This window comes from Diaphorina citri, unplaced genomic scaffold, assembly GCF_000475195.1.
Source record: "Diaphorina citri unplaced genomic scaffold, Diaci psyllid genome assembly version 1.1 scaffold1854, whole genome shotgun sequence".
NCBI classification, from domain to species: domain Eukaryota; kingdom Metazoa; phylum Arthropoda; class Insecta; order Hemiptera; family Psyllidae; genus Diaphorina; species Diaphorina citri.
Window position 1 is genome coordinate 10,962 of NW_007379280.1, and position 10,522 is coordinate 21,483.

Genomic DNA, 10,522 nt, shown 5'->3' on the forward strand with positions numbered 1-10,522 from the left:
TCATTGATCAGAGGTTTAAAGGAATACGATATAGTTGTCGCTTCCAACTCACGTCTTCCAGTAGGTGAGCCTTTTAAACAAACCAGGTTTTGGTCAAACGGCGACGTTTCGCTAGTTGAGGATTTCCCGACTACTCTCCACGCTGTGTTGCGGCTGGGGTAGACTTGTACCCTTTTATCCCGCGTAGCCGGAAATTATTTGCGGGGAACCAGTGACGCTGGACCAATCTAGAAAACAACTGTAAGGGAAATTAAAAAAGGATCTTCTCGGGGATCTGAAGAATGCTTCCGGGTCCAAGAAAATACCTGACTAAGAAACTGAAGAAATCCACAATATTAAGTAGGAACTCTTCATATAGTCAGCAAACACTCTCCGCCGTTGTGGTGTAAGTCCCGTATACTACACAAGCGGCAAAGACCACGCGAGAACGTATCTGCCGTCCACCACAGGAGTCGATATCGGCTGTAAAACAAATCCACCATTACGTCCGACGTTACAGGACACATCTCGGGACATAACTGGAGTTCAGGGAAACGTTCTGTCTCCGTAAAGAAAACGACGAAAACCCAGCTCTACTCACTACTTGAAAAAGCGAACAGATACTGGTTCTTTACAATCACGGTTACAAAATGAAAGTAAACCAAAGGGTAAAGAGACTAAGCGTAAAAGTTCACGAAACCTCTGCGGTGTCTTACCGTCCTGGCTAGACTTGTACCCTTTCCGCTCTTCTTATTTCTTTTCTTGTTTTTCTCACGATCCGTCTTGTCTATTGACCTTATCTTTACCTCCATCGAAAAAGTCTTCAGTGCGGTATCTTTTACCGACGATTTTCTCGACAGTGTTTTCCGTGACTGCCCGTCACTCAATAGTATCCCAATCCAATTTGTGGTCTTTCTTCGAGCTTTCTTTCTTAGCTTTTTCTTCTTCCCTTCTTTCTCTCTACCTTGTTCCTTTATCGGTCGTTTTAATTTTGTATTATATTCACTGAAAAAAAATTTATTAACAAGGCGTTTTTTAGTTGGTATCCAGACGTAGTAAAAGTTCAAAGCAAGCTTAGCATTAGTTTAGACGGACAAGTTCTCTTAGTTTTACTATATCTTGAAAGGGTAGCACCCGTGACCCCAATTCTCATCAGTCATCATGAAAACCACTCCCCTTTTTTTTTTTTTTTTTTTTTTTTTTTTTTTTTTGAGGCTTTATTTAATGTGGCAGGATTCTCCAAAAGGAGCTCTTCCACCCAACCACAGTTTACAGTCCCTCAGCCTGACTTTTCTTTATTCTATGTTCTGTTTCTACTTCCAGGGTCATGCACCAGGGGCGGGCTGTCAGTTCGCGATGAGTTGTGAGTACAGGATCATGGTGGGGCCCAAGTACACCATCGGACTTAACGAGACCAAGATGGGAATCATAGCGCCTTTCTGGTGAGTAACCTAAGGCCAGCCACTCACTATCAGGTAGACCTGACGACAGGTACACCTGACGACAGGTACACCTGATCAGGTCTACCTGATAGTGTGTGTGCTCATCAGGTATCAGGTAGACCTGACAGACCGACCTTTTCAGCCGTACCTGTCATTATTAAACGAATGTCTTTTAAATATAATTCTTTTAAATAAATGGATTAATTTTTATTACTTTTTGAATTAAAACATGTTTTTCATTTTTTGTTCATCGGGGGAAAATTTTGCAATCGGCTTCAAATTTTGCAATCGGGGGAATCGGTATAAAATGGGGGGAATTGAATGCTGTCCGTGTGCTCAACAGGTGTCAGGTATTCCTGATAATGATCGGCTGACCTAACGCATGACGGCCAACCTAGTTAGCTTTTTTAAGTTAAGCAAGATGTTATACATATATACTTGTTTATAAACTTTACCTATGAAATATATAGGACCTTGTTTAGACTGCGGGAGTAAAGGGACTTTTCAGTCTCATTCTGGCAGGATAAACAGGCTATATTCTATTCTATTTTCTTTCTTTATTATTATTATTATTTTCTATTGTAGGTTCGTAGACACCATGGTTCACACTCTGGGGCCCCGTCAGACAGAGCTGGCCCTCACTAGTGGCAAAATGTTCACTTCGGCCGAAGCCCTCAAAGTGGGTCTCATCGATGAAGAGGTCACCAGTGAAGAGGAAGCTATAACCCGGGCCGAAACTTTCCTGGCTCAATATGCTACCATTCCAGGTAAGTCTAGTGCTCAACCTTTTCAGAGGAAGGTCGACTTAAATTTTCAATACAGTCTTTTGTCTTGTGATCGACTTACCTAATGAGAGACAAGTTTGGAGTAATCGGGTGTGTAAGATGATATTGCCAGGTTCAAACACTGCTGGGTGTGTTGGTCGCGATCGACTTGAAATCAATCCGCGATCGACGGGTTGAGCAGACCTGGTCTAGTGTCTAATGGTTCTCACAAAGGAAGTAATCTTTTATTTGATTGCAAATATTTCGGATTACTTTCAGGTGCAAGTGTAATTTTTTTAAGACACTAACTGGGGGCACGGTGAGCCCAGTGGTGATGCGCTTGCTTGCCATGCAGAAGGTCCCGGGTTCGAATCCCAGCATCAACAAAAATTTGCTCTCGTTTTTCGATTGCAAATATTTCTACGAGTTACTTTCTGGTGTTCTCGTGTCACTCAGCACCTAAATGGGAAGTACGGGGAGCAAGTTATATTCTATTCCATGATTCTTCATTTCAGGAGCGGCTCGTAAGCTCACCAAGCTAATGCTACGAGAGAAAACCATCTCCAATCTGATGGAGAACAAGGAAAAGGATCTGAAGAATGTGGTAGACCTGATAACATCACCACAAGTGCAGAAGGGACTGGGTCTGTACCTGCAATCGTTGAAGAAGAAATGAAAAATATAACTAATAGAAAAGACTGATATAATAAGGTAATCTTAATATCAATAAGTGAAGAAATTCAAACAAAATCCAGGGAAGAAAATCGACCAAAATTTACCAAGACGGTTAACACAAAACATCTAAAGAATGCCGTAGACCTGATAACATCACCACAAGTACAGAAGGGACTGGGTGTGTACCTGCAATCTTTGAAGAAGAAATGAGAAAAGACTGATTAGGTAATATGAACAAATGAATATGTATTGGGAATGAAAATCAGAAGCCGGTGTTGAAATGTAAAAGCGACTTTCCCCGCTTAATAGCCAATACTAAATTTTATGACTTGACGTGGACTCGAACCACCAACCTCCAGATTCAAAGTCCACCGTGCTAACCACTATGCATTTCATTTTAATATTTTTATATTAATATCTTGTACACGTTCACTATTTCCTTTCTTTTTTTAACCAAATGCAACCATTTTTTTTACACTATTTTATTGTCGCAGTTCTAAAGGTCTTCCATTCAATCATCTACCTACTAAGATTTTTCACTGTCCATCTTTTTCGATTTCTCTCGTGAGGGAGGTTCTTCTTCTTAGACTTTGTGAGTCTCTTATATCCCTATTTTTAGATTTTAGAAAGTGCTATTTTACATTTGAGTGGGTGTTATGCTGTTATGTGGAGTTCATTGGGGGTTTAACTTTTTAAGCGTCAATTAAGTATACATATATATTTTAAGTATAGAAAATTTTATGCATAATATTTTCATTTTGCATTTTATATAATTATTTATTATTAAAATTTAGAGTATTGATTTTTTACAATAAAAAAAGAAATTCTTCCTGCTTTTTTTTCTTCTTTTCCCCCCCTCATTTTTCAAGGCCCCAACAATTGTGACGAAAACTAGATTAGATACCTTATATCTAAATGATATTGTATTTCGAATTTTGATGGAATCTACATACATACCTAGTTTAAAACAAGGTGGATATACCTACTCGTAATATTATTGGGAACGCAACTTTGGGCTTATCCTCTCTCAACATGACATTAAAATTGCCTACTCGAGACTTTCATATAAACACTCTTTAGTACCCATGACACCAAATACATATAGGATTTTTTTCCCCTTTTTTGAAGAGGTTTGATAGAGGGAACTGTAACTGCGAACTAGGCTAACCTCCAAGCGAACTAGGCTGGATGGCTTTAAAAAAAAAAAAAAAAAAAAAAAAAAAAAAAAAGGTTAAGAAAAGTCACGGAAACAATCATTTGCATGATACGAATTTCTTGACCCCGCCGGGAATCGAACCCGGGTCTCCCGCGTGCAAGGCGAGTGCAGTGACCACTACGCCTTATGCCCTGGGTCATGATATAATAATCTAAGGTCTCAGGGCAAGAAAAAAGGAACAAGCTTAGTTACCTGGAAGGGTGGGTAGCGGGTTCGATTCCCGCCCGGGGCGGATTTTATCCTTATAAGATTCGTTCTCGGAACGGCTGGCTTCCTCTTAACCTCTCTTTTTTCAACGGATATTTCCACCCCCTTTTCCGGTTTTGTAATGTAATGTAATGTAAATGCAATTTCTTTGTGTTATTATGTCACAACTTTGGTGTTCACTGCAGCATTGTAGGATTTTCCCAATATCTCAATAATCCTAACAACCAATGTTTACCTACCATGCTGGCACCGGTCGCTATGCGCATTTACATGTCATAGCTACTCATTTTCCTCACGAGGCTGAGTGGGCCCCGCAACAGCCAATCACGGGAACAATCATTTGCATGATACGAATTTCTTGACCCCGCCGGGAATCGAACCCGGGTCTCCCGCGTGCAAGGCGAGTGCAGTGACCACTACGCCATGGGAGCTGAACCTTTTCCTGTTTTGAAAATTTGGACCGATGGCAATACTTTTTCATTACTTACTAAATCATTTCACGCCGGCCTTAGTCGCAACGTACATAAATGTGACGGAAAAATCTTTCGAGCTAGGTCTGTCAGATCGTCTGAGCGTGAGTAGCCTTTAACAAACCGAGGTCTGTCAGACGTGTTGAGAGACCTAGGCCTGAAGCTTGTTCCACCACAGCGTTTCTACTGTCTAGGTCTGTCAGACGTGTTGAGAGACCTAGGTCTGAAGCTTGTTCCACCACAGCGTTTCTAGGCCAGCCACTCACGCTCAGGCCGTTAGAAAGCGTATGGCGGAAAAATCTTCCGACTTAGGTCTGTCCAGTGGCGTAGCGTGTATGTATGGCGGCCATACAACTCAAAAGTTCACTCTAATGCCCATAAATATTAATGGCATGTACTGTGATTTTTAATGTTTTATTTTCTTTATTGTTTGATACCAAAAGTTTCGTGTTACATCCTTGTCATACCTATTTGAGAGCTGCATTACCGTTCTCGAGCTATGTATTTCGTTTACAAACAGACAGACAAACACACACACACCAATGGCTGAAACTTTGGATTTAGGCTCTAGGGACCTAAATCCAACTGTCACTTAAGGTTGACCATCGAAAATACTGACCGAATACATTACTTTCCTTCCAATAGGATAAGGAAAGTAATAAAAAATAACCCAAATTAAATACTCTCCTTCTTATAATTTAATATCAAAATTTACCTTCAATTTCTCGATCATTACCGTTTCTCGATCATCCTGTCTTCCTTCTCTCTTCGATTTTGGGACGATAAGACCTTAGTAGATACAGTTCCCTTAAATTTACTCCATCTTGATTTCCAGGCTAAGAAGATGAACGTGGAATCCCTGCGTAGTGGACAGAAGGAAGGTCAGAGCAGTGCGGAAGTTCGAATCGCTAAGACAGCCATTACCCTGTGCGCTTTGTTTGTGGCATCGTGGACCCCGTATGCAGTGGTGGCGCTAACAGGCGCTTTCGGTGACCAGTAAGTCTTTCGGACCCTATATAAAGTCTGATTTCCTGTTTGACACGCTAGGTCGCGGGTGTGATTTCCGTCCGGGGTGGGGCGGATAAGGTTCGTTATCAGAATAATACATAGGCCTGCGTTTCGAAACGGCTGAAAACGATGAATCAAAATAGAATAGAATAATAGACCGTGTTTTCAAGAGGTTTGACAGAGGGAACTGTATCTACTAAGGTCTTATCGTCCCAAAATCGAAGAGAGAAGGAAGACAGGATAGGAGAAAATCAGACGTTCCGGGAACAAACCTTATGGGTATAGGATAAAATCTGCCCCGGGCGGGAATCGAACCCGCGCTTACAAGGCAGAGCAAACCAAGCTAAAAAACTAGGCTGGCATTTTTTTTTTTTTTTTTTCACTTTATTCACAAAATAAAATACGCTTTTATTTTTTTCTTGACTCCATTTTTAAGTTGTTTGTTTTTTTTATTTTTTTTATTTTATTAAAATTAAAATAAAAGAAACAAACTCAAATTAAAATAAAAGAAACAAACTCAACTTACTTATTTCAATAGTTTTAATCCATTCCATTCTCTCCCCCATAGGTCGCTCCTAACACCCGGCCTCACCATGATCCCGGCCTGTACATGCAAGGCGGTGGCCTGTCTCGATCCATACGTCTACGCCATCTCGCATCCCAGATACCGTCTGGAGCTATCCAAACGCATCCCGTGTCTGGGCATCAAGGAGAAGGAGCCGGAGAAAGAGACCGCCTCCGCCCAAACCGAAGCTACGACACCACACTAGGGCAATCGCAGGAGGGCACGGGTTCAATCCCAGCCAAGGCATGGAATTTTGTTCTCAATGTAATTTGAGATTGAAAATACGTGGTTTCTCGTGGTTTTATACCTTCGTCGACCATAATTCGACCAAGGTATAACTTGGTCGAATTTTGACATTTATACGTTTAATTTCGACATTTATAGGTCAAATTTTGACATTAAAGGTTGAATTTTGACAATTATAGATTGAATTTCGACATTTACAGGTTCAATTTTGACATTTATACGTTAACTTTGACAATTACAGGTTCAAATTTGGCACTCTAAGATTCAATTTGATATTTATACGTTGAATTTCGTCATTTACAGCTTCAATTTTGACATTTGTTTGTCAATTTTTATGACATTTTCACATTTCTTATGGATTAACACAATTTCTGTCTCTTTTCTCTCCCAGAGTGGCGGCTCAGCAGAGTTTCTCCGTGAACGAAAAGCGTATGCTCGGCTAAAATGTGCCACCTGAGGACCGGTTTCGCATTCCGGGGCATTGACATTTATTGGTCGAATTTTGACTTTTACAGGTTCAATTTTGGCACTGAAAGATCGAATTTTGACATTTATATATAGGTCAATTTTTGATGAGATTTTTACCTTTTTCTATTAATTAATACAGTTTTTGTACCTATCTTCTCTCCCAGAGTGGCGGCTCAGCAGAGTTTCTCCGTGAACGGGAAGCGTATGCTCGGGTGGAACGTTCCGCCGGAAGACCGGTTTCGTATTCCGGAGCATTGGTTCCAATACGAGGAGATAGACCCGATGTACAACTACGTACTGGGGTGTCTGTACATCGTGTTTACCATCTTCTCCATTTGTGGCAACGGGATGGTCATTTGGGTGTTTATAGCGTGAGTATTTCAAAGCCGTATTTTGCTATCATAAAGCTGACAATAGAGTAAAAATTAAACAACTAAGGCTGGAGTCGCTGGAGCCACAGAGTGAAATATATCGTCGATTTTTAAGCAGTTCAAAATTACAGCAAATCAGATTACTATTAACCCAAGATTAAAACTTGAACGGAGTTTAAACTTACTTTGTGGCCCCGGGGATTAAAGTTAAAACACCGATTAAACGGAGTAAAAGGACTTTCCAGTCCTATGCTGGCATGCAAGGTGCGTTCTGAGAACCATCGGGAATCGAACCCGACACCTTCGGTTTGCAAGCCTAGAGTGATACTTACTCCGTAGGAAAGGTAGAAACACACTACTATCACGTCACGTGAGCTCACGTGAAGCTGCACTACTATCAGTGCAGCTATCCTGAACGAAATTACCTACAGTATTATGGGGAAACTTTGAACTACACCTTTCTGACCCCCCATGAGATCGCGTGAGCTCACGTGACGTGATAGTGTGTTTCTCCCTTAGGACAATAGACGCAGGGTGTGTTCATACGCAGTGAAGTGACAGGCAGAGGTAACACCGGCTTTGAGCAGGGAAGGTGACAGACCCTTGTATAAACCGCGCAGAGATTCTTGGCGGTAGGTTTTCCACAGGCAGTCGAGTAGAGTGCGACATTGGAACGTCTGTTGTGAAAGGGAAAAAAATAGATTAGAACAGAATGTATACATTCATACTACTGTGATGAGACTGAAAAGTCCCTGAAAACAAAAATAGAACCTGCAAGCTAGCACTTACAAGGCAGGCGCTCTGCCGTCCAAATTAACTCTTCTGTCACTTTTTTTTTCAGTGAAGAGGGGAATATCTTCCAAAGACGCCCATTGAAAAAAAAAAAAAAAAAAAAAAAAAACATTTTCAAAGGGCGAAATGATTTAGTAAGTAATGAAAAAGTATTGCAATCGGTCTAAATTTTCAAAACAGGAAAAGGGGTGGAAATATCCGGTAAAAAAAGAGAGGTTAGGAGGAAACCAGCCGTTCCGAGAACGAATCTTATCTGTTAAGGATAAAATCCGCCCCGGGCGGGAATCGAACCTGCCTCGGTGGTGTAGTGGTCAAGGCGCTCGCCTGGTAAACAGGAGGGCGTGGGTTCAATCCCAGCCGAGGTATATGGAATCCTCAATATAATTTGAGAATTTGACCACAATAATAGTAGTAGCCTACTGCTGGAGTAAAGGGACTTTTCAGTCCTATTTAGTGGTCAAGGCGCTCGCCTGGTAAACAGGAGGGCGTGGGTTCAATCCCAGCCGAGGTATGGAATTTTATCCTCAATCCTAATTTGAGAATTTGACCACAATAATAGTAGTAGCCTACTGCTGGAGTAAAGGGACTTTTCAGTCCTATGCGAGTAATAATAGTTGTAGCCTACTGCTGGAGTAAAGGGACTTTTCAGTCCTATGCGAGCAGTATAAATAAGCACTATTATTACTGTAGCCTACTGCTGGAGTAAAGGGACTTTTCAGTCCTATGCGAGCAGTATAAATAAGCACTATTATTATTATTATTATTTACCTACCCTTCAAGTAACTAAGCTTGTTCCTTTTTTCTTGCCCTGAGACCTTAGATTATTATATCATGGCTCAGGGCATAAATAGTATTAACTTTATCTAGATTACCCATCACATATAAATAGTAGTCAAAAACACTATAGATAAATAGAGGGGGGGAGGAGGGAGGGAGAGAGAGACAGAGGGGAGGGAAGAAGAGAGAAAATGGGAGTGTGGGGGCTTAGGAATGATATTAAATGAAACCTTACAAGTCGAAATAGAGACGAATGATATCCTCTTCCAATACTACCTACCATGATTATTAAAAAAGCCAGTTAGCTTGGAGCGTAGCACGTCTGCAGCTTGTAAGCGCTAGGTCGCGGGTTCGATTCACGCTAGGAGCGGATTATATCCTAAACGGATAAGGTGGTTCGTTCTCGGAACGGCTAGCTTTCTCCTATCCTGTCTTTTTTCTTTCTTCGGGACGATATGACCTTAGCAGTTAGTTACAGTTCCCTCTATCAAATCTCTTCAAAAAAGAAAAATAATAATAAAAATCTGAACATTACCTCGGGCTGGACTGGATGAGGTTGGATACTCGGCGAGAATTACACATGTTGCTACTGTTATACAATATACTACATAATAAGTGAAGAAATTCAAACAAAATCCAGGGAAGAAAATCGACCAAAATTTACCAAGACGGTTAACACAAAACATCTAAAGAATGCCGTAGACCTGATAACATCACCACAAGTACAGAAGGGGCTGGGTGTGTACCTGCTACCTGCAATCTTTGAAGAAGAAATGAGAAAAGACTGATCAGGTAATATGAATAAATGAATATGTATTGGGAATGGAAATCAGAAGCCTGTGTTGAAATGTAAAAGCGACTTTCCCCCGCTTAATAGACAATACCAAATTTTATGACTTGACGTGGACTCGAACCACCAACCTCCAGATACAAAGTCCACCAGGCTAACCACTATGCATTTCATTTTAATATTTTTATATTAATAACTTGTACACGTTTATTATTACCTTTCTTTTTTTAACCAAATGCAACCATGTTTTACACTATTTTATTGTCGCAGTTCTAAAGGTCTTCCATTCAATCATCTAATAGGATTTTTCACTGACCATCTTTTTCGATTTCTCTCGTGAGGGAGGTTCTTTTTCTTAGACTTGGTGAGTCTCTTATATCCCTATTTTTAGATTTTAGAAAGTGCTATTTTACATTTGAGTGGGTGTTATGTGGAGTTCATTGGGGGTTTAACTTTTTAAGCATCAATTATACCTATATATTTTAAGTATAGAAAATTTTATGCATAATATTTTCATTTTGCATTTTATATAATTATTTATTATTAAAATTTATAGTATTGATTTTTTACAATAAAAAAAAGAAATTCTTCCTGCTTTTTTTTTTTTTTTTTTTTTTTTTTTTTTTTTTTTTTTTTTTTTTTTTTTTTTTTTTTTTTTTTTTTTTTTTTTTTTTTTCCCCCCTTTTTTTTTTTTTTTTTTTTTTTTTTTTTTTTTTTTTTTTTGGAATTTAAGAAAGGTTTTAATTTATAAA

The 10,522-nt window shown here is 39.9% G+C and overlaps 2 protein-coding genes across 2 annotated transcripts; both read left to right on the top strand.

Moving 5' to 3' along the window:
- The first annotated feature begins 1,281 nt into the window (after positions 1-1,281).
- Positions 1,282-3,684, top strand: LOC103517453 (enoyl-CoA delta isomerase 1, mitochondrial-like). Its single transcript, XM_026829546.1, has 3 exons — positions 1,282-1,421; positions 2,007-2,188; positions 2,701-3,684. The coding sequence occupies exons 1-3, from the start codon at positions 1,282-1,284 to the stop codon at positions 2,859-2,861; spliced, it is 483 nt and encodes a 160-aa protein (XP_026685347.1). The 3' UTR covers positions 2,862-3,684.
- A 1,766-nt stretch (positions 3,685-5,450) lies between these two features.
- On the top strand, positions 5,451-6,531 carry LOC103517454 (opsin Rh4-like; the record flags this gene model as incomplete). Its single annotated transcript, XM_026829547.1, has 2 exons — positions 5,451-5,749; positions 6,330-6,531. Coding segments are annotated over 2 exons (501 nt in total), but the record flags the coding sequence as incomplete, so codon positions are not given.
- Positions 6,532-10,522: the final 3,991 nt, after the last annotated feature.